This window comes from Pogoniulus pusillus, chromosome 11 (assembly GCF_015220805.1).
Source record: "Pogoniulus pusillus isolate bPogPus1 chromosome 11, bPogPus1.pri, whole genome shotgun sequence".
NCBI classification, from domain to species: Eukaryota; Metazoa; Chordata; class Aves; order Piciformes; family Lybiidae; genus Pogoniulus; species Pogoniulus pusillus.
The window spans coordinates 7,868,044-7,890,563 of record NC_087274.1 but is presented as its reverse complement, the minus strand read 5'-3'; the positions used below and the strand labels follow the sequence as shown (position 1 = coordinate 7,890,563).

Sequence of the window (22,520 nt, the reverse complement as noted above, 5' to 3'; positions counted from 1 at the left end):
GCGCCGCCCCCGGCCCCGCCCCGCGCGCACCTTCCCGCGCCCCGCCCCGCCCCGCCGCGCGCCGCCCGCTCCCGGTGCCGCCGCTCCGGGGTCCGGCCCGCCGCCGCGCGCGCCGCCTCCCAGCCAATCAGCGCGCTGGGCTGCGCCGGAAGTGAGGCGCGAGGCCCGGCCCCGTATAACGGGAAGTGACAGGCGTGTCCCGGAAGTGCGGGGGTGCGCGGGCGGCTGGGCGGATCCCGGCGGCGTTGTCACCGCAGCGCGGAGGGAGAGCGACCAGGGCCGGTAGGGCGGGGCGGGGGAGCGAGGAAGGGGGGGACCGGGCCGCGAGGCGGCTCTTGGGGGCGGTGGGGTCCGGAGTGGGGGAGGTCGCCCGGCTGGGCCCTGGCTGGGCCGGCCATGCCGCGCCCCGCTGGCCACGGGCCGCGGGAAGCGCTGGGGCGCGGTCGAGACGCGGGAGCGTGGAGCTGAGCGCCCTTGCACGACCTTCTCAGTGCTGGGGACACAGCCGCTGCCGCCGATGAGGGCCGTTCTGCAGCGCGGCTGCCGAGGCACCTGGCCCGCGGTCAGGGCGCAACGCGGGCGGATCGGCTCGACTGCTGCTCCAGGAGGAGCTGGCGCTGTCCTGAGCCCTCCCCTCGGGCTCTCCCGTTGCCCGGGCTGCGGGGGGCGGTGGACGGAAGAGCGTGCGCCTTTCGCCCTCCGGGGCGCCTGGAGGTGTGAGCGCTCTCGTTTGTTTCAGATTTGCCATAAATGGTTTCTGGTTACGAAATGAGGAACTTGGAAGCAACTTCCTCAGGGTCGATGTCCTCTCGAGTTAGGGTAAGGAAGGAGCCCGATTTGTCGCCTGTGGTGCTGTCGGCAGGGGCCGCGTTATAGCATCCGGGGCAGCGTGCGCAGAGACCACGGCGTGGCTGCTGCAGGAAATCTCGGCTCTTTGCCTTTCTTCACCACCTTGCATAAGGATGGCAGTGGCTTTTATGGTTCTGTAGGCTCTTTGCAACAAGTCCGAAAGTCGAAACTTACTTTTCTTAAGACGAGAAGAGCTCTCAGTCATGCCAAGAGGCTGAATCAGTAGCATACGTGTTTCAGGTCTGGTCCAGAGAGCAGTGGTGTTACTTGTCCAAGAGTTTTTCGAATGCAGGTATACTTGTTGTGTATTGTGAAGCAGACAGTTTCATTGTCATCTTCCACCACAGGAACAAGTGGCAAGGCAGGCAGACAAGTGATCCACGGCTTAGCGCTGTGGTCACCACACCGACATTGTCAGAGGTGGGCTGCAACCTGTTAGCCATGTGGCTTGTTTGAGTCCTGGATGTAGGAGCATGGGAAGTTTATAACTGCTGAAGCTGCCAGTGTGTGGTATTATATGCTTGTGCTTTTGGGTTTGCTCATGACAGTTAGTGCCTTATAGGTGAGCTGCAGTCCAGGGTTATGTCAGGAGCAAAAAAATCCCCCAAAAGATCCATCTTCAAAATGCTGAGTCTCTGAAAGCATCCAGCTGCTTTGAGTCCTTCATCCCAGAGCTGTGAGCCAGTCACAGGGATCTGGCAAGCTGAAGGTTCTCTGAGATGCTCTTACAAAGTGGTGAGTGGAGTGGCATTACCTGAATGTCCTCTTCTCTGTGGATTCCCGTCAGTGTCCAAGGGCAGCACTCAGCCTCGGGAGGTATCCCCTTTTCCCTGCCACGGCCCTGGAATTGCCCCAGCCTGGCTCATTTCTGAGCAGCAGTGCAGCCTGAGCCGGTTTAAGCAGCTCTGGCTCCATGTCCTCCTTGCAGCACAGAAGCGTGGGGAGCTGCGTGTGAGCTGGATTTGTGAACTGCTCTGTCTGGAAAAGAGCCCTGCAGACGCGGTTGTTAACGGGATCGCATTCCAGCCCAGTTTGACAAGCAGCTGCACCAGCTTTCCCTTGCGCCACGGGGAAGGAGGAAGGGTGGGGACAGCTGGAATTGGCACTGCTGCCTCTCCACGGCTGCGCTGTGGCCCGATGGACGACTGAAGCTGATTAGCTCATCCGAAGAGACTCTGACTAACCCTGGTCTCACTTGTGCCGTGGCATCCTCGTCCCGGGGCTGTGTATCCCTATTCCCCCCTGGCAGTTTTTCTGTCCGGCAGAAGGTGGGGCTCTTGCTTTCAGTGCTGCGCGCTCCTTGTCCTGCCTGAAAAATGCTGAGAATCCAGGAGAAACTGCTGACCGAGGAAGCACTGAAGGCAGTGAATTCCCAGGTGGGGAGCGGTTCGGCCTCTGTCATCTGCAGCACTTCAGGCTTCTGTGACCCGCAGGAATTCGGGAAGAGCCCAGGGCTGTTCCCCAGACATCTCTTCATGGCGAGGAGCCCATCTCCTGTAACAGTGCTTTCAGGTCAAGTGCAGGATGGAGCCCCCTTCCCTGCAGCCATGACACTATTCCAGCAGGTCCGTGCCATCCGATGGGGCTGCTAGGCCAAGCATCACCAAGGCTCCAACTGCAACCTGCCAGCGAGCTGCTGTGCAGAGGTGCTGACCAGGGCAATCTGAGCACCTCCTGTGCTCCTGTCAGAAGGAACTGAAAGGGAATCTCCTCTAAATGCCTCAGAGCAATGCCTGAGGTGTGGAGCTCTGATGAGGCCCAGCAGCAGGTCAGCAGTGTAGCAGGACACTTTTGTTAGGGTGCTGAGCCCCTTGACAGTACACAGGTCTCTCCTTTCTGTCAGTGTGGTGTCAGCATGGCACAGGTGGGACACATGAGCATGGGTCGCTCCTCTCCTGGCTGTTCAGGTCCAGTTGTGTGTCTTGGGTTCCTTGTGTCTGGCAGTGTGGTGGCTGCTCTTTCACACTCTGTGGAAAGCTTTGCTTTACTAATCCTGAGCTGTGATAAAGGCTTCCTTGGAAGAGCCTGATGGGCAAGGTTGAAGCCTCATAACCTCCTTCGCCTCTGGCTGTGTGTTTGAAGGAGTAGCTGAAGCACCATGACCTGTGGTGATGGAATGCAGTGTTTGGTGTAGGAGAGGTGGCTTCGTGTTGTCAGCTGAGGTCAGGACCCTGCTCTTGTCACTGCTGCACGGGCCTCAGCACACCTGATCAGAGGTGGTGTTCTGTCTGCAACTCCTGGAGGCCTGTTGTGAGAGGTGAGGTGGTGTAGTTCCAGGGCTTCTACAAAGATCTGAACCCCAGCCTGGCCTCAGACACTGGTGGAAGAGTGCTTTCTGCTGGTCTGAAGAGCTGTTCTTGGGCTCTGTTGGTCTTCCATCAGTTAAAAGTCCTGATGAGGGTCAGAGTGGCTCTTGATTAATCCTTGTGGTGCTGGACACAATTGTTCCTTTAGCTCGGAATCACAGGATTGAGGCCAGAGGCACAGTAACACCACTAATGAGCTGGAGATTTGGGTTTTCACTTGTGTTTTTGTTTTATTTTTCTCTGTGCACCCTACACATGGTTGTTGCTAAATATCTGTTTCTGGGAGGGGTTACCCTAAGGGAAGGGTGAAAACTGAGTGCTGGTCATGTGTGGGAGGAAAGAGTCTCTGTCTGCTACATCTGGAGGTTGGTTGAGACCAAATTTACACATTTCTTACCCAGTCAGGGTAGGATATCTGATCCTGGACATCAGCTGCTATGCCAGCTGCTGGGAATTGTCAGTGTTTAACACTGGAGCTGTTCCTGTGCAGAGTGATCAGCCAGGCTAGACTCCTGTGCCAGGTCTACACTGCAGTCAGTGCTGCTCTGCAGACCCTTCACTGCATCCACAGAGCTGGCTTTGGTGAGCTGTGAGTGTTCGAGGAGAGGTGGCTGGTGGCTTCTGTGGCCTGTCACTCATGGGGACTGTTCAGACCATTTGTTAGAAGTTTTGGCTCTGCTTGGTCTGAAAATTGGAAGATGGTAACCAAGTAAAAGCAGCAGTGCCATGGAAGGGGCTCTAACACTGCCTGGGATACGCATGTGGATGCTGGTGAATTGCCTGCCACGTGGATGTCTGTTTATTGCAGCCACACTTTCAAAGAGGGCTCAGTCGCAGGGAGTTTGGGAGCAGAAGCAGAAGTCAGTGACTTCACTTTTTAAAAGCTCTTACTGTAATTCCATCCCTCCCACTTAACACTGTGCAGCTGGCTGTTTTCTAGTTAGTCTTGCTCAGTTGAGCCAAACTCTGTGTGTTTACAATCTGTTTCCCTGGCCCTGTGTGACACAGGTCTTTCAAAAGGGCCAAACGTGAGGTCAGCTGAGCTGGGTGTCTTGTTCCACTGCTCCAAGGCACCCAGTGCAGAGCAGCGGGTGGATCTGATTGCTGCAGAGGCTCCTGGCACTTGTGCCAGGGTGGAACAGTGCAGAGCAGGGTGGGGCAAAGGCCTATTCTTAGCTGGAATCTTGTGTGTTGTGGAGAGCAGAACTGAACTGGTTTATTCTGAGCTCAGGTTTGTTATGACTGAAGCCACACCTGATTGATCTTGTTGGGGAGAGAGTTTTCTCTACGTCTGGAGATGTTTGCTTACCTGTTCCAGCTTGCTGGGAAAGAGCCAAGCCTGAATTTTTCTTCCCTCTTGCATGGGCTGTGTACAAGACCTGGCCTAGTGAAGGGGTCTGTGGGGCCTTGGCAGGGTTGTGTCCTCGAGAGTCTTTGGGGACAGTCCATAAAGTCATGGCAGGGCAGTTGTGGGGGAGCCTGGCTGGTGCTGCCAGGCCGTGCCAGCGGGCAGGAGCTGCGCAGGTGGGTAGGTGGCTGCAGTTAGGTTTCTCCTTCCCACTTCAGTGCAAGTCGTGTGTGTGAGGATGGCAGAGCAAGAGCCAACAGCAGAGCAGCTGGCCCAGATCGCAGCCGAAAACGAGGAGGATGAACACTCTGTCAACTACAAGCCACCTGCCCAGAAGAGCATCCAGGAGATCCAGGAGCTGGACAAGGATGATGAGAGCCTGCGCAAGTACAAGGAGGCACTGCTGGGTGCTGTCACCGTGACTGCAGGTGAGCCCCAGGACATGGCTGTGCCTCCTTCAGGGCAGAGCTCTGCTGGTCACCTCTTGCCTCCTCTCTGCTCCTGCCCAGGAGCTGTTCCCCTCCCAGCTCTGTGTTTTGGCAGGAGCAGGAGGACCTGAGTCTGTGCTCCTCATGCCAATCTCTGGCCCTAGGAATGAGGCCCAGGGATGGAAGGCTGGCACACTGTGCTTTGGAGGGGGTGCTCTTGGGGAGGTCCTGAGCTGAGCCTAACATGGTGGGGAGCTGAGGCCTCCACTGGTTTTCCTGCTCTTTCAAGAAGTGCCCTGGAAGGAAACAGTCATGTTGGCTGGTGTTAGGATGGGTGTTCAGTAGCCTTTCCACTTGTCTTGTAGATCCCAATGCTCCAAATGTGGTTGTCACCAAACTGACTTTGGTCTGCACTACTGCTCCTGGCCCTCTGGAGCTGGACCTGACAGGTAAGTTAGGACAGAATTCCAGCCCTTCTCCCAGGTCCAAGCTGGCATGGAGCCTGGCAGTGGACCCCAGGGGCATGGGTGGCCCTGTGGACCAGGCCTCCTGCGTCAGAAATGCCCCTGGGCTGAATGCAGAGTTGGGTGCTGGAGTCCTCCAGGGTTCTGTGCTCTGGGTCACATCCTAAGCCCAGCAAAAGGCCTCTCTACTCCTGCTCTGTGTCAGCCCTTGTTTCGCAAAGATGTGAGCTGCTGGGCAGGGCAGCAGCTGTCCCCCAACCTATGCAGCCGTGTCAAAGGCAGCTTTAAGGAGGTGGCAGCCTTGGAGTGAATGTCCACAAAGGATCATTCTTGCATTGCCTGCACTTCTCCTTGGGCAGCCTGAGCAGTGCTGCAAGAGGGTTCTGTTGTGAAGAAACAGAACGGTGACCTGTGTGTTGCCAGGCAGTCAGAGTTGTCCCCTGCCACTGCTGACACTGTCCTCATCACTTTGAGGACCTTAAATTGACCCCAGACCACAATACAAAGGGATTCTGAGCAACCCTCTCCCTTCTTTGTAGGTGACCTGGAGAGCTATAAGAAGCAAGCGTTTGTGCTGAAGGAGGGTGTGGAATACCGGATAAAAATCTCCTTTAGGGTAAGAGTTTGCATCTGAAAGTGTAGGATGAGTGGAAGATGGGACTGCTGCAGTCCCAGCACTGCCAGTGCTCAAGCCCTGGGGACTGCTGTGATGGAGGAACTTGCTTCCTCTCATGGATGGGGTGGGCAATATGTCCAGGAATGTCTACTGCAGCTCTGGCTTGTCTATCTGCAGGTTAACAGGGAGATTGTGTCAGGGTTGAAGTACATCCAGCACACGTTCCGGAAAGGCGTGAAAAGTAAGTGCTTCTCTGCCTGGGGTGCTGCTCTGGGGGAGGGCTTCCTGCTCCCTCCACTGGTGATGAAGGCTCACCCTCTGGAGCTTCCACTGCTTGTAATGGGAGGAGACTGAATGTCTTCAGTCACGTCTGTGCCGCTGAGCCTCTGGTGATGTGTGAAGGCTTCTGGGTCTGCTGCTGTGGCAGCCTGTGCTCCTAGCTGCACCAGCACCTCTGGCCTAGACATGTGACAGTGAGCAGATCACTGCTGACAGCGATGTTAGCACGAGGGAAACTGTTCCTGGAGTGGAGATATTAACATGATGTTCCTATTCTCACAGCTCCCTTGTGGCTTGTTATAGCAGTATCAGACCTTTCATTTGCTTTAGCCTTGCCCCAATTGCAGGGGAGGCTACATATGCCTCTTTCTCTCCTTCTAGTTGACAAGACTGAATACATGGTTGGGAGCTATGGCCCCCGAGCAGAGGAGTATGAGTTTCTGACCCCCATGGAAGAAGCCCCTAAGGGCATGCTGGCCCGGGGCAGCTACAACATCAAATCCAAGTTCACAGATGATGATAAGACTGACCACCTGTCCTGGGAGTGGAACCTGACCATCAAGAAGGATTGGAAGGACTAGCCCTTCCCATGGCCAAACCCCAGAGAGCGTGAATCAGACAGTGGCTACCATAGAAATCCTCCCCTGTACCAAAGTGCTGACATTGGAACCCTCTTACCTTTTACCCCCTGTTATAATTTGACCAGAGAGCTCAGTTTTGTACCGTGCCCCCTCCCCAGAGCATTGCTGAGTGCATTGACCAAACCATGCTGTCTGCATCTGGTCTCCAGCTGCCTGTCCCAGGGCTGTGCATCCCAGCCCAGAGCCGGGAGCGATCAGTCCCTTGCCAAGCCCTTTGCTGCTTCTCACCTTCCTCTGTCTGGGTGGGTGCTGAAGGGGAGGGACTCCCATGTACTGTGTAGGATCTATGTTTGGCTTTCCTGTGCACAGCTCAGGGTAGCTACTGCCTCAGGTAGCTGAAGAACTTCAATGCCAGGCAGTTCTTGAATCCGTTTGTTTGTTAAAATCATGCCCAGCCTGCCCCTTCCACCCGTCAGTGTCCCGGGAACACTGGCAGTGTCATTTGTGGATGTTCCCTGTAACCATGATGCCTTAATGTGTAACATGTATCCTCTAGGGAGGGGGCCCTTCCCCTGTTACACTTTTTAAACGCCCCACCCGCCCTCCCCCTGTCCGTTGGCATGGCACTCATCTTGGTCACGCCCCTCATGGGTTATTAGGAAAGATTCACAACTTCCCGCTTTGCTGCTGGTCCGTTCTCCACCCAAGACAGGATGCCTCTAGAGAGGAGGGTGGACGCCTGGCTGCCCCCCTCATTGTCTGGAGAGCTGGCAGGTCCCCTGGCCCTGCTGGCATAGACCTCTGACCTCTGGCAGCCTTTGCGCCTCCAAGGAAAGGGGGGCCACAGGGTGGGTGGGCGCAGGAGTCACCAGAGTTGCCATCACCTCAACACTTCTCACTGCAGCCAAGGTCGCTGCAAAGCACTGAAATTCCAGGACAGCACCTGCCCTCCTGGCGGTTTTGGGCTGAGGATGGACTAGGCTGTTTCTGCAGCTGCTCTCCTGATGCGATCAACAAAGAGCTCTCGATGGACAAGTACTCCGAAGCGGTTAATGCCTTATGTATCTGTTCTGCCTTTAAAATCTGTGCCTGGCCTGTCGGTATTTATTGCCTTGACACTCGGCTCCCGCCGCCGTGCCCACAGCAGAACCCCCGCGGCTGCGCTGACTCTGCGCCCGAGGCGAAGGAGCCCCGAGGGCTGGGCAGGCACGGTCCAGCTCCGCAGCCCTCATTTGGATCCTGCCACGTTGAGGTTGTATTAGAACTGGGACCAAGTACATGTGGCTTTCTTGTAGCTACGTCTCTGCCTCTAACTCTCCCCTGCCCTGCCCCTAGAGAGGTTTTTGTTAATTTGATTTGGTGCATATTGTCTGTAAATCCTAGAACCGGGTTAACAGGATTGGAATCATCATCTGCTTCTCCTTTTATGACAGTTAAATAAAATCTTTGAACTGACAGTTCACTGCCCAGCCTCGTTCTCTTCTGGAGCTTCCAGCTCTGGAGCTTTAGCAGGAGGTGGCAGATCCTCTGTTCAGCAGAGGATTGCTGCAGACACTGGGGCTGGGGAAGACCTGAATCCCTGGGCTGGCTGAGCTGTGAAACAGGAATCTGAGACAGCCCTTGCCAGAAGAGGTGAGAGGCCCCTGCCGCAGGGTTTGTCCTCAGAATGTGTCCTTTGCCATTCACCCTGCTTTGTGTAGCCTGCACTGAAGATTGAGAAGGATGTGGGGGAGTGGAGATAGAGGATCTGTGAGGTGGTGAAGTAGTGGGGGTCTCCAGTAGGGAGCACGTGGGTTCTGAGCCTTGCCTTGGCTGTGGTGTGTCCCCTCCAGCTGCCAGCACCAAGCGAAATTCCTGCTCGGTCAGAGGAATGAGGGAGGTGATTGGCGAGAGTATGATAAGAGCCTGCGGATGTTTGCAAAGCTTGTGGCATGTTTGTGCTAAGGATAAGGAAAGTGTAGCTAGGAAAAGCTCTTTACAGGCTGCACAGTGCTGGAGGAGCTGCAGTGGAGGTGGCTTAGCTCTGCTCCCAGTCTAAAAGATTCATGACAGTGACGAAAAACTACGAGTAAAGAAGGGACCCTGCTGAGCTCACTGCACAGGCCACTTTTCCCTGGTCCTTAGAAAGCTGATGCCCATCCCAGGTGCTGCAGCTGAAGGAAACGATGTGGCTTGGAATCTGTGAGTGGTTTGCCAGTGCTGCTCCATGCTGTGAGCTGTGCCCAGGCTGTGCCCCAGAAGCCTCCCCATGAGAGCAGGAGCTCGGGGCAGGCGTCACCTCCCTCGTGTCGGTCAGAGTGAGCCCAGATGTGCTCGATAAAGCGAACAAAGGCCCTCCTTGTGCTGGCCCCCAGCAGCCGCTGTGGGCAGTTGGTGTCAGGGTGAGGTCCTGTCTGATGCAATCATCAGCTCTTTGGCAATTCTTGCCAAACTCGAGACGTTGGCATTTCTGCTGGTCTGTTTGCCCAGCAGTGGAGTGTGTGGAGAGAGGAACACAGGACAGGTGCGACCTGCTCTAACTCTGGGCACTGAGGGGCGCCAGTGGAGATTCGCTGCCTCTGTTTTCACTGGAGCGTGGTCACCACTGCAAGGTGCCAGGATAGGTGCTCCTTCCTGGCAGCCAAGTCCATGAGCAGCCTGAGAGATGCAGCTCTGGCCATGGGCTGAGCAGGACGTGGTGGCTAGGTGGGCTGGATGATTCTCCCTGCTTGTGGCATCCAAGCTAAAGCATTAGCCCCTTCTGGGAGTTGTAGCCTGCAACCCTTGGAGCCACCTGGGCTGCTTTTTTGCTCCAGTAGCTGGTTGTGTGGCAGCAGCTCTGAACTGCAGCTCCACAGGCATGGCTGTTCTCACCTGTGTCTGCCAAGAGGCAGCTGGGGAAGCTTGGGGGGAAGGGGAGAACTTGTGAATGAATGTTTTCCAATGCCAGAGAAACTTATTTGTGGCCTAGGTAGGGCCTGGGTAGGCACAGAAGCGGCACACTGCTTCAGATGGCAGTCCCATCAGGGAGCAAAACTGCAGAGATGTGCTGCTGCTACAGTGTGCTGCTTTCCTCTGGTAGACACTGCACCGTGCTCTGTGAGGTGCTGGAAGGCAGAGTCAAGGATGCTTATAGAACCTGCAAGATGTCAGTGAGCATTGCTGGCCTTGCCAGAACTGCCAAGCACATGTACTGGGAGGCCAGCACCGCAGCACCAGTCTCACTGTCTCCGCTGACATGGTAACACAGCTTGCTGCTCTGAGCCCCAGGGACCTGCTGGCAGTGGAACATGCCATCTACTCTTGGCTCCTGGTGAAGCCTGCCTCTGCCAGTGCATCCAACAAGGGTTCAGCAGCAGGAACACCACCAATGCAGGGCTTGGCCCTTTTAGCAAATCACTTCACTGCAGAGCCCTTCTGGCAGTGCAATGAGTCAAGCTGCTCAGGGCAATGGCTCCCAAGAGCTCATGGAACCAGACAGGCTTCAAGGTGGCCAAACATTAGCACAGGATCTCATGCTGGCAGCAGCTGAGTCCCCACCCTGGCAGCCCAGCATGCCTCTGCCTGCACAGCCCCAGGCACCAGCCAGTGCATAGTCACTGCTTTGCTCAGATCAGCTCTGCCATCTGAAACTTCACTGCACTCTTTCTGGGCATGAAAAAGGCATCCAGTTCTGCACCCAGCCAGAGCTCCTGACTGGACAACTGCTTGCTGGGACAAGCAGGTTATCTGCCAGGAACTGGTGGGTACCTTGTCCTCAATGCTGCCTGCCTGGGGCACCGGGCTCAGCCGCTGCCAGGAGAGGTGAGAGGAGAGCAAAGAGTACCGCAGGCAGGCACTGAGCTGGCAAATCGGTAGGGTGTGTCCAGGGACCTTGTCCCTCCTCCAACACTTAATCAGCCGGGCATCCAACACAGGATCATAGATGTGCAGCAGTGGCCTCCACTAGCTCTGGTGATCCTCTGCTGCTGGCGGTACCAACATCGAATTCTTTGCCTGGAGGCTCACCTTCGCCAGCTGAGCTCTGAGAGCAGTCAGGATGACGGCTGGTTGCTGTGTGTCATGTGCCGAGAGCCACCATCAGCCGCCAATGGGCTCCACACACCGCACTGAACCCCTTTGTCTCCACGGCCTATTTTTAGTCCCGGCACGGCTGCAGCCTAACAAACCGGGGCCCATCTGAGCGGCCAGAGAGCAGCCTGTCAGCGGGAGCTCAGGGCCGGAGGGGCAGGCGAGGGGCAGCGCTGCTGCGGTAGCACCGAGCGGCCATGAGGCAGGCTGCGCCTGGCCCCAGAACCAGCACTGAACTCCAGCCGGCGCCGTGCCCACCTCCCCCGGGCCTCGCCCCGGCTTCGCGCACTGCGACGTGTCCGGCGGCGCGGCCCGGCGCGGCCCCGCGGGCGGCGGACGCTGCCCGTTCCCTTCCGGGGTGGGTCAGGGGCGGCGGCCGCGGCCCAGTCAGAATGCACCACGCGCGCCTGGCGGCGCGCACGCGCAGTCCCCCCCGCCGGGACCGTCCGAGTGCCACGTTCGAGCGCGGGCGGCCGGGCGGGGCGGCGGCGCTGGCCAATCGCAGGAGGCGCAGGGCAGGAAACAACCAATGGCAGCCTGCGGGAGGGAAGAGAGGTCTTCCGCCAACCCGCGGCGGACGGCGGCGGTCGTGCCCAGCCTACTGACCAATAGAAACCTGGCAACCGGCCGTGTGGGGTGCTTGAGCCAATGACGGACGGCGGCGGCGCGACGCGGCGCGGCCAATGGGGCGCGGCAGCGGCCGGGGAGGGCGGGTTTATAAGTGGAGGCGGTGTCGCAGCCGCACGCCCGGCTTGGCCCGTCCCGACCCGCCGCCATCAACGCCATGGCGGGACTCCGCTCCGTCGCTGCGCTGCTCTGTCTCGTCCTGCCGCCTGCTGTCTTCGCTGCCCTGGAAGAGGAGGATGGTGTCCTGGTGCTGCGGGCCGCCTCCTTCGAGCAAGCGCTGGCGGACCACCGATACCTTCTCGTCGAGTTCTGTGAGTGCGACGGGGACGGGACGGAGCGGGGTGGGGGGAGGGTGCCGGACTGAGACCGGGAGGAACCGGCAGTGCCTGTCCTGAGGAAAGAGAGTGGCTCCAGAAGGACGGACAGGCCCAGGGCGGGAGGTGTTGGGGGACTGGGTTCTACAGGTCTGGGGCCGGGGCCGGGGCCGCGCCGGGCCTTGCAGGCTGCCGGAGCGTTCGGCTGAGCTGGGTGGCCGCCGGACTCGGGGCGCGGTGTCTGTGCTGCCATTGTCCCTGCCCAGCGTCTGTTCTTGGGATTCTCTGAGCGCAGGAGGTTGGCGGGGCTGGGAAGGAGAGAAATGGGGGGCATTTCCGCCGGTGTTGACGCCCCGTCCCGCAGATGCCCCGTGGTGCGGGCACTGCAAAGCGCTGGCGCCGGAGTACGCGAAGGCGGCGGCGAAGCTGAAGGCAGAGGGCTCAGAGATCCGGCTGGCCAAGGTGGACGCCACGGAGGAGTCGGAGCTGGCGCAGCAGTTCGGTGTGCGCGGCTACCCCACCATCAAGTTCTTCAGGAACGGTGATAAGGCCGCTCCTAAGGAGTACACAGGTGAGCCGGGGCGGCTGGCCCCGTGCCTGGCCTTGGGTGCAGAGGGCAGCGACGTGGCGGCGGGTCCGTGCACCTGGCCCCATGCTCCCGTGTGTGCTGGCACGGCTGGACAAGGTTCACTGTGACAGCGATGTGGGGAGTGGCCCTGTGGTGGGCGTGCTTGGGGTGCTGAGGAGCATGTCTGCCTTTAACAGATTTTCCCACCTAAAGCTGGAGAAGGTCCTTATATGAGTTAAAACAGATGGAATTGTTTCTCTTTGGAAAAGAAGCACAGTCCAAGTCTGGCTTGATTTTATTCAAACAGTATAGCACCCAGAACAGAAAAGGATGTCTGTGAGTGGTGGGGTGAAGGAGCAAACATGAGGTGTAGGAAAGTGGTGCAAAGAAGGCTAAGACAAGTTGAGTTCCACAAAACCAGGCCATATGCTGGATGCTGAGGCTAACATCCAGAGAGCTGAGTGTGAAAGGAAAAGGTGAATGATTGAGCAATACTAGCATCTCAAAGTGCTGTATCACTGGTCAAAGTTTAAGGATGTGCTTGGGTTAAGTGCAAAAGAAGAGTGCATTCCTGGAAGCCCCTTGTACCTTGACTTGACAATTAGGGATTAGCTTAATTACACTAGGAGTGAAAGGGAAAGAGTTGTGTAAATGATATCTTGATCCTTTCTGACCTCTTGGCCAGCTGCTGAGCACTTGTCTCTAAGTGTAGGAGGCTTGGGTCCTTGTACTTGGTTGCAGGAAGAAGTCAATCAGTGTTCTTATTTTTCTGGTGTAGCTGGCAGAGAAGCTGATGATATTGTCAACTGGCTGAAGAAACGCACTGGCCCAGCTGCAACTACTCTGGCAGATGCTGCAGCAGCAGAGACATTAGTGGATTCCAGTGAAGTGGTTGTGATTGGTTTCTTTAAGGTAGGGTTTATGCTTCCACTTTAAAAGCTCTTGTCTGTGTCTGGGGCTCTCTCTGCTGAGTGCCACATGGGCTCTTGACAGCTAGGGAAGGTTCTCCATGAGTTGTGAAACACTCGTTGTCCTGCCTTACTTGATCTTCCAGTTCTTTAGCTTGTAAGACCTGAGATGTTTGTGCTGCAGTTTGACATGTCCCATACGAAACATCTTTCTTTATTCTCCAGGATCTGACATCAGAGGCTGCAAAGGAGTTCCTGTTGGCAGCAGAAGCTGTGGATGACATTCCTTTTGGGATTTCCTCTAACGCTGATGTCTTCACAAAGTACCAGCTTAGCAAGGATGGCGTGGTCCTCTTCAAGAAGGTACTGGTTGGTGCAAAGTGTAAGCACGGCACCTGAATCTTCTGCCTCTTTTTAATCTAGTTAAATTCAAATAAGGGCAGCCCTGGACAAGGATTCTCCACTGTTTGTCTGTTCCTAAGCCTCCGGGCCTGGAAGAAGAAAAGCAGAGCCTGTAGACCCTTTGTGGGGTGGGGAGCGCCCAGTCCCTTTGGCTGGCAGTTGAGGGACCTACAGTTGGCAGCCTTGTTGGGTCTCCTGACCTGACACTGTCCTGAAGCTGATGGGCTTTGAGTTCAAGCTGCTGCTTTCTTCATGTACCTGGTTCCTCAGGTGTCTGGCTGCAGGACAGTAATGATCAGCACAACCTTTAAAATATTGAGGGTTGTAACTAGATTCAAAGACCTCAAACAGAAGGATATCCAAGTTCTGTTGGCTTCTTGTGATGCTCTCTGTGGTTGTGGTTTAAAGCTGCTTTTAAGCATACTCAGTTTGGCCTCTGCAGTCAGTTATTGCTGTATCCAAGAACTGTTTTGCCTCGTACTGAGAGGTTTTCCCAGCTCAGTGATTTCAGCAAAGTTCCTGAGAGGATTTGCAGTTCCAGCTGCTGAGGCTGGGGCACTCAAGTTATGTGTAGAGGGGTGCCAGCCATCATAGTCAGAGATAAACTTACTGATCCCTTTTACTGTTAAAATCCAGGTCACTGGAATCAAATTCTAGGTCTGAGAATACAAGCAGAGGTCTCTTAGGCTTGATGATGCTGCACATACAGGTGCAGTGAGGCAGGACAAAGCTGCTTTGGGTTCAGACTTATTAAACCTGTCATCTAATCAGTCATTCTGACCTAAGACAGGCTAAAGAGTTGAATTATTTCAGTTTTTCTTTCTTTAGCTTAAAATAGCCTGTTTTATTCCACTGCACCTCTGAAATTGCAGTTATTTTTATGGAGCTAGGAGCTTGCAGACAAATTCTCAGTGAGGAATCTCTGAGTATGGCTGAGGATGCAAGTAAGCTCATGAATGAGTTCAAAGTGCCAGGGTTTTTACAGCTAAAGAAGTTGGGATGGGTGAAGGGAGCAGTGTTTTCATTTTGACTGCTTCCCTGTGTCTGACACTTAGCTTTCTGTAGTTTGTGCTCTATTCATGGCTAATGCTCAGCTGAAGTTGCTGTTTTCAGCAGTTTCCTCAGCTTCTGTTCATGTCCTTTGGCAAATGCTGAAGTGCAAACAGAAATGCTTCTCTAGAACCCAACATCTTTTTGAGATACTGGGAGCACCAGCACTGGGCTCTGAGCAGGGGCTGGGTTACATCCAGGGCTTCAGTCACTAACAGGATATTGTTCAAGGTTTTATTTAGTTCCCTGTGTGTTTATTTCTTCATCCTGAGTGCTCTGCAGAATGGACTTGTGCTTATCACAGTATCATCAAGGTTGGAAGAAACCTCATAGATCAAGTCAAACCCTTTACCACAGAGCTCAAAGCTAGACCATGGCACCAAGTGCCACATCCAATCTTGCCTTGAACAGCCCCAGGGACGGCGACTCCACCTTCCCGGGCAGCCCATTCCAGTGTCCAATGACTCTCTCAGTGAAGAACTTTCTCCTCACCTCGAGCCTAAATTTCCCCTGGCACAGCGTGAGGCTGTGTCCTCTTGTTCTGGTGCTGGCCACCTGAGAGAAGAGAGCAACCTTCCCCTGGCCACAACCACCCCTCAGGTAGTTGTAGACAGGAATGAGGTCACCCCTGAGCCTCCTCTTCTCCAGGCTAACCAATCCCAGCTCCCTCAGCCTCTCCTCGTAGGGCTGTGCTCAAGGCCTCTCACCAGCCTCATCGCCCTTCTCTGGACATGCTCAAGCATATCAATGTCCTTCCTAAACTGGGGGGGGCAGAACTGAACACAGTACTCAGTACTGTGATCTCATGTACCCTTCTCTAACCATCAAGCCTGTGCACTGTTAAGTTTCCTCTGCTTCCCAGCTGGGGCAATGGCAGGACCAGCCTTAACAGTAAAGGAATTTTGTAACTGTTTTCCAGAAGTGTAGTCAGCTTGGGTATCTCTGGAATGAAAAGCATTTATGTATCAAGAAACTTCTGTCAGGTGTTGGGAGCTGGAGGAACCCTGTTCCAAAAGGCTGCTCACAAGCCCCTGGGGTGCTGCAGAAGTGCTTGGCTCTGTGTGAAAGAGAGGGAAAATGTCTTCCAGCTGGCAAACGTTGCCCCCTTTTTCCTGTTCTGGTGTGATACCACAGTAGCACCATGAGTGCTTGCAAATGGGCACCAGTGGTAACCAAATTCTAGAGCACAAGAAACAAGATTGATTTTTTTTTTTCTTAACTGATGGTTATGTTTTGGGGCTTTGGCTCAGCTTCCTGTAATTAGTTTGGTCTAAACCATGTGTGTTTGTTGGCTCATTCTCATCTTGTGTGAACTGTCCAGACTTGCAGAGACCCTCAAACAACTGTTATGAAGGTGCTAAGACGATGTTAAATACTCCTTAAAGTGTTTACAACATTAATGTCCTGTGTTAAGTGTTTTGCTGAGACTGGTATGCTTCCTCTAATACAAGGTTATCTGAGTCCACCCTTTTGCTTCTGCCAGTAACTCAACCAGTGCCTTGCCATGAGCCTTTGATGTTGTCCTGCACATCCTCTGTTTAACCTTGATGGGCCTTTACAGCTGTTCCCTTTCCAGGCTGCCAGGCAAGGTTCCAAGAATCCTGGTAAAGGGATACAGGTGAAGTCCCAGTATAAAAAAGGATCTGGCACCTCTACTGCAACGTGCTTGTAAAACATGTGCTGTTGTCTCTGACAATAGACTACAAGAGCCCACAGCAGAGTAAACCACTATTTAGTTGTGATGCATGGTGGGCTGTGCTTTCAGACTGTCTTGATTTAATGTGTCTGCTCTGACCTGGCTCATTCCTGTGGATCACAAAGCTGCCCATGCTCTGGTAGCTTCTCCTGCTCTGTTTAAGACCAAACTGTAAGGCAGCTGCTGAAGGTCCTCCTTGGTGACCTGTTTCACACATCATTTCATGATGGTGCAGAGCAATGCTGAGATCTAAGCTGACTGTCTTGTTACTGCTTGACTTCTGCTGCTTGGGGGGTGATTGAAGGCTGTGCTTGCCAGGAAGAGGAACAGCTGGATCCAGGTTTGATGTGAACATGCGATGACCTACTTGAGAGACAGAAGTCTGGTCTGAACAAGTACTGCTGGGATTACAGTGGGGCCATAACTGGTATTGAATGTGTCTTATTTCTTGAAAGCTGTGTGGGCTCTGGAAGTGTTCTAACAATGGCTCTGTTTTTGTGCAGTTTGATGAAGGTCGTAATAACTTTGAAGGGGATCTCAAAAAAGATGATTTACTGAACTTCATCAAGGCCAATGCTTTGCCTCTGGTCATAGAGTTCACTGAGCAGGTGGGTGTCCCTTTAGATACTTGGTAAGGCCTCCATGTAGTTGGTGTATGAATATAACCCAGCTGAAAGTGTAGGTTGTGATTGTCTATCTTTGAACTGACACTAGCTTGTTATGAAGGAAAGGTATGCACAAGCTTCCTGTTCAAAGCAGTCTGGGGATACTGGAGGCTTATGAAGTCCAGTCAGAATAGTAGAGCCAAATTGGTCTTGACACTGATTTACTTCTTAAACGTCTTCTGCTTTTCAGACTGCTCCTAAAATCTTTGGGGGTGAGATCAAGACTCACATTCTGCTGTTCCTACCAAAAAGTGTGTCTGGCTATCAGGAGAAACTGGACAACTTCAAGAGCGCAGCTGGAAACTTCAAAGGGAAGGTGAGAGGGATTTCTTGGATTGAGTTAGGTGCCCACCTCACAAGCATAACACTGCCTGTATCCACTCAACAGCCATGGAGGATGACTTGGTGCTAGTGCTATCTATACCTGTCTGCACGGGTGCTGAAGGAGTAGCAGTTAACTCCTGACTTTCCTCCTTGTGCATGCAGATGTGATTGTCTCAGAGCAGTCATGAGCAGTGCCAGGTCTGTGCATGTACTGCTTGAACTGCTGCAGCTCCAGTGCTTGTGCCCTGACAGTGTGCCCTCTTCATGGACTCAGAGAAGGAAGAGCAGCCAGTTCAGCTGCTTCTTTTGCAGGAGTGGGTGAAATATCAATAGCTACAGTGGTACTTGTCCTCACCATATTGCCTTTGGCTTTCTTCTCCAAAGATCCTGTTCATCTTCATAGACAGTGACCACACTGATAACCAGAGGATTCTGGAGTTCTTTGGTCTCAAGAAAGAAGAATGTCCAGCTGTACGTCTGATCACACTGGAGGAAGAAATGACCAAATACAAACCTGAATCAGATGACCTCACAGCAGACAAGATCAAAGAGTTCTGTAACAAGTTCCTGGAGGGCAAGATCAAGGTAATTAAGATAAATGCTGCTGGTGGTAACCTGTTGGCTGAGCAAGCATAAAAAAAGCTTGCTGTGTGAGTCATCAGGAGAAAATCCAACTAACATACAGGCTATTTAGTGGGCTTTATGCTGAGAAGTGAAGGGCAAAGCTACTGGACTGTGAAGACTGGGGAGGGAAGCTATGTGCTGGCACACAGTCTGAGTCTGATCTTTTTTGCTGCTTATGGTAACTGTGCTGTTACTCAGCAGATGGTAGAAGATAAGAACTTGGGTGGCACAGCTTAAAGGGCTTTCAGTTCTGAACTGCTGGAGGTAGCCATATGCAGCTTGGCTAAACTCAGTCCTGTGGTAATAGCACTGTCAGCAGCACTATTTCCTTCCAGCAGAGGTCATTTGGTGTTCTCTGCACAGGAGGGCCTGGTATTCCTGCTTATTTGGGGTAAGGAAGAGACATTCTATAAGGACAAGAGGAAGTGACTGATTCATGTGATTGCTCACAGCCCTGAGCCATCTCAGGCACAGAGATGATTTAAACTTGGGCTTTCCAGGATATGTGATGGCATGCACATGCCAAGCAGTTGCGTAGCAAACTGTCTCTGAATTTCACTTCTTATTCCAGCCCCACCTGATGAGTCAAGATCTTCCTGAAGACTGGGACAAGCAGCCTGTCAAAGTTCTGGTTGGGAAGAACTTTGAAGAAGTTGCTTTTGATGAGGATAAGAATGTCTTTGTAGAGTTCTGTAAGTGTCTTTCAGCAGCTGATTCCAAGTAACTGCTGTGAGACAAGTGCCAAAATCCTGCGTGACTGGGGTTAGGGGGGGAAAGCATCTTGCAGAATCTAAGTCACAAAGGGAGTGCCTGGGTTGAAAAGATGTGTGTCAACTGTCTGGTGTGGGGGCAGAGGGGGAGAGGTGGTGGTAACTCATTAGGCTATTGGTACTAATGATATTTTTTGCATTTAACAGATGCCCCCTGGTGTGGTCACTGTAAGCAGCTGGCTCCTATCTGGGACAAGCTGGGAGAGACCTACAGGGACCATGAGAACATTGTCATTGCCAAGATGGATTCAACAGCCAACGAAGTGGAGGCAGTGAAAATCCACAGCTTCCCCACGCTCAAGTTCTTCCCTGCAGGCTCTGGCAGAAATGTAAGAAGGCAGCTGACCTTTAATAGATCATTGCTTAACAAGGGAGCTTTAGCAGTGCTTGAGTTTGTTTTGGACAAGGCCTTTGGGAGGGTTCTCCATTCTGTAGGGATGGAATACATCGAGTCTACAGGACATTGAGACCCTCTGGGGGGCTGGGCTGTAGGAAGGAGTTTGGTGGGGGTGGGATGTGGGTTTGGGGAAGAGGGAGCATAGCAGAGGACAGTGTGCTCATCTGCAGGCTATTCTTTCCTCGCAGTGATCTCTGAAGTCTAGTGGCTGAGCTGTTTTCCTTCGTCTCGTATGGGTGAAGGTGAATTTTTAAATTCCCTTTTGCTTGGCATGTGAACTGTTGCTCAGAAAGAGATTTTTCCTCCCCAGGGGTATGGTTCTGTAGGTCCCCATAACCATTCTCTTCATGTTTGTTTTTTTCCTGTGTAGGTAATTGACTATAATGGGGAGAGGACATTAGAAGGCTTCAAAAAGTTCTTGGAGAGTGGTGGTCAGGATGGGGCAGCAGCTGATGATGTGAGTAACGTGAATGTGGAGTATGGGTTGGGTCTGATCCAGAGTCTTAAGTCCTAAATGAGTTATGTGACAAGAGGAGAGTACTGCTGAGCAAAAGTACCCACATCATAAAACAAGACATGGTCAGTTACAGCATGGTGGACTACTGGCCTGTGATGGGTTCCTTTTGGGTGTGAAGTAAATGTTCTTGGGAGGCTTAAACACAAATATATGGAAACTGCTGATACTGTAGCCTCTAAATTTACATAAGCTGTCTCTGGTGGTTGGGCAAACTGAATACTCAGAGAGCTTGTTCCTCACAAAGAATCCTGCTCTGCCCTGGAACTTGGGCACTATGATGACTCTGAGCAACCTGGTGTAGTTGAGGATGTTTCTGACTGCGAGGGGGTTGGACTAGATGACCTTTGGAGGTGCCTTCCAAGCTAGACCATTATGCAGGCAGTGTATGTAGCTGGGAGCTCCTCATCTGCTGGGTGCTGCAGGTCCCAGCTTTTGGGGTTCCTAATCCCCAGTGTCTAAAATCCCAAAGCTTTTAGTAGAAGTCTCTGGGCTTCTTGTTCATGTGGCAGCAGTGAACAGGTTAGAGATGTTGTTCAGTACTTGAGTTTGGATCTGCCTAATATGCCAGAAACTTGTAGCTGTCTGTAACCTATACAGGATCTGGAGGATGTGGAGACAGATGAAGAAACAGACCTTGAAGAAGGTGATGATGATGAGCAGAAACTCCAAAAGGATGAATTGTAAAGAGAAGACTGATCTACAGCACCCAAAAAATCAAGACACTAAATTGGCTGCTGTTGCGCAGCCCAGCGAGGCAGAAACCCATTAAGATTTAAAGCAGAAGGTGAATGACTGGAAATCCAGGGATTGGCTTCTAAAGTAACACTTTACCCTCACTTGTCCATACACTTTCTTTTTTTTTCTTTTCACTTTTGAGAAGGGATCTGTCACTAGGTAGCCAGCCCAGCCAGCTGGGCTCTTTTTTTATTGTGATGTACTTTTTTTGTACACAGCTTTTGTTTGAAGTATTCTGTTCTTCTGGGTAGAAACAGATTGTGAAGTGGTAGCACGAGTTCAATGGCCCAACATTCTGGAGCCTTGCCACTAACATCTTCCAAGAAAGCTATTTTCCTCTTTTTTCAAACTGAAGCCTGTAGCTGATTTCTGCACTCAGCAGGGTCCTTAATGGCCTCAGCTGTTCTTCCCTGGAATCAGCCTTTGGAGTGTGCAGGAAAGAGGCAGAAGGCTGATGGCATCATCCTGGAGAAAGGTGTAACTAAGGTGCTTCTCTTCACACTGGCCAGATTGTTTTTTGACCCTCTGCTCTAAAACACTTAGGGATGACTATTCCAAACACCTGGAAGGGTGGAATACTGTGTGCACTGGCTGTGGCAGGCTCTGAGGGTGGAGGTGGTCTAAAGACCTGGCTGTGTTACCATCCTTTTGATCAAATATGAGACTTTTGCAATCCCTTTCCATGCATCTTTTTGAGTGGGTTGACCAGGCAGGTGGGTGGTGTGGGAGGGCCTGATAAACTAGAACAAACAAGGACATTTGCAATTAACTGGGTGTGGGGAGGAACTTGAACAGGGGAGTGCCTCAAAAGCCTGAGCTGCATCAGGCTGGTTCTTAGCATTCCGCTAAAGTAACATTGGAACCGAATTTGTTGGCCAAATAAAGTTGAGATTTTAATACTATTAATGTCTCTGTCTTCGTTAGAATATAGAACAAATACATTTGAGCCTGACCTGAAAGAGGACCAGAATTCTAGAGTGGTTTTTGGAATGGAAATCAGCGTTCTCAACAGTAATTTCTCAAAGGTGCTGTTTTCTGAACAATGGCTCTGCAGGTGGCTTCTGGTACTGTAACACAAAGACGTTTATGCTGCACAACCTAAAAAGGAAAGGTTTGTCAAGGTGACAATCCACTCATATCCAAATTCAGTCAGCTTGGGCAGACACTAGCTGTTACCAGTGAAGGGGCATGTTCTTGGGCTCCAAAACAAGTTCTCTGCTTGCCAGCTGGCTGGAAACAAATGGAGACCTTGGTGCCCTGGAGCGGTTCACCAAGGAATTTGCCTACAGGGAAAGCTGGGACTGCCTGTAGCCTGGCTAGTCAAGCACACGTGCTCCAGTGAGCAACACTGCTATTTCCAAACCAGACACTTACTGCTGGAAATATTTTTGTTGGAAAATTTGCTATAAATGTCACACAGGAGGGCATAGCAAAGCTAAAGGGCATGTCGGGACGTTCCTGGTGCCTGGCCCTGGGGTGGCAGAATGATGCGCAACACTCCCACCTGTCTGCAGCTCTGGCCTCCTGCTGTGGTTCCCCTAGGAGCAGGACCCTGACCAAGTCCTCTGTGCACTAAACTTTGCAGCAGGGCTAGGGCTGATTGCTTGTTGTGGGATCAGAAAACGGTATGTGGTAGCAGAATGGACACTGGTGATCAACCTGTGGTTATGTGGGAAAGGACCTTTGAGAAGTGCCTCCCTCCAGGACTCCATTCTTGTGATAACCTGGCTGCCATGGCTGTAGCCCACAGAGATGGCAGTGCTAGTGGCTGGGGTTGGTTAATAGTAGCTGCCTCATGTTTGGGGAGGAAGGGAGCACTTTGAGTAACAAGTTCCATTGAAGGTGCTGGCTAGGACTAGGTTCAGAAAGGTCTATTTTGTGGAGCTCTTCAGTGGTTCTGCTGTTTATGGTCTGAAACCTGCCTTGCCGAGCTCAGGGGAGGGGGCTTGCTTGTACATCAGAGGACTCTACCGGGTAGTGTCATCTCAGGTACACCTCTAAT

At 53.0% G+C, this 22,520-nt stretch overlaps 2 protein-coding genes across 2 annotated transcripts; both read left to right on the top strand.

The window, feature by feature from the left end:
• The first annotated feature begins 92 nt into the window (after positions 1 to 92).
• On the top strand, positions 93 to 8,328 carry ARHGDIA (Rho GDP dissociation inhibitor alpha). The gene is made up of 6 exons (XM_064150834.1): positions 93 to 282; positions 4,722 to 4,931; positions 5,297 to 5,380; positions 5,935 to 6,011; positions 6,189 to 6,252; positions 6,672 to 8,328. Exons 2-6 carry the CDS (start codon positions 4,742 to 4,744, stop codon positions 6,869 to 6,871), a joined length of 615 nt encoding a protein of 204 aa, XP_064006904.1. The 5' UTR covers positions 93 to 282; positions 4,722 to 4,741; the 3' UTR covers positions 6,872 to 8,328.
• Positions 8,329 to 11,645: 3,317 nt separating this feature from the next.
• P4HB (prolyl 4-hydroxylase subunit beta) lies at positions 11,646 to 21,420 on the top strand. The gene is made up of 11 exons (XM_064150826.1): positions 11,646 to 11,859; positions 12,227 to 12,433; positions 13,209 to 13,342; positions 13,564 to 13,701; positions 16,990 to 17,094; positions 17,342 to 17,467; positions 17,860 to 18,060; positions 18,671 to 18,791; positions 19,017 to 19,198; positions 19,637 to 19,723; positions 20,381 to 21,420. The coding sequence occupies exons 1-11, from the start codon at positions 11,706 to 11,708 to the stop codon at positions 20,465 to 20,467; spliced, it is 1,542 nt and encodes a 513-aa protein (XP_064006896.1). The 5' UTR covers positions 11,646 to 11,705; the 3' UTR covers positions 20,468 to 21,420.
• The last annotated feature ends 1,100 nt before the right edge of the window (positions 21,421 to 22,520 follow it).

Excerpts from the sequence above, each read along its gene's own strand:
- ARHGDIA (XM_064150834.1), top strand. The coding sequence starts at position 4,742 with ATGGCAGAGCAAGAGCCAACAGCAGAGCAGCTGGCCCAGATCGCAGCC. Across the intron at positions 4,932-5,296 it reads TGCTGTCACCGTGACTGCAG|ATCCCAATGCTCCAAATGTG; the intron begins GTGAGCCCCAGG and ends CTTGTCTTGTAG. Across the intron at positions 6,012-6,188 it reads GGATAAAAATCTCCTTTAGG|GTTAACAGGGAGATTGTGTC; the intron begins GTAAGAGTTTGC and ends GTCTATCTGCAG.
- P4HB (XM_064150826.1), top strand. The coding sequence starts at position 11,706 with ATGGCGGGACTCCGCTCCGTCGCTGCGCTGCTCTGTCTCGTCCTGCCG. Across the intron at positions 12,434-13,208 it reads CGCTCCTAAGGAGTACACAG|CTGGCAGAGAAGCTGATGAT; the intron begins GTGAGCCGGGGC and ends TTTCTGGTGTAG. Across the intron at positions 18,792-19,016 it reads GAATGTCTTTGTAGAGTTCT|ATGCCCCCTGGTGTGGTCAC; the intron begins GTAAGTGTCTTT and ends TGCATTTAACAG.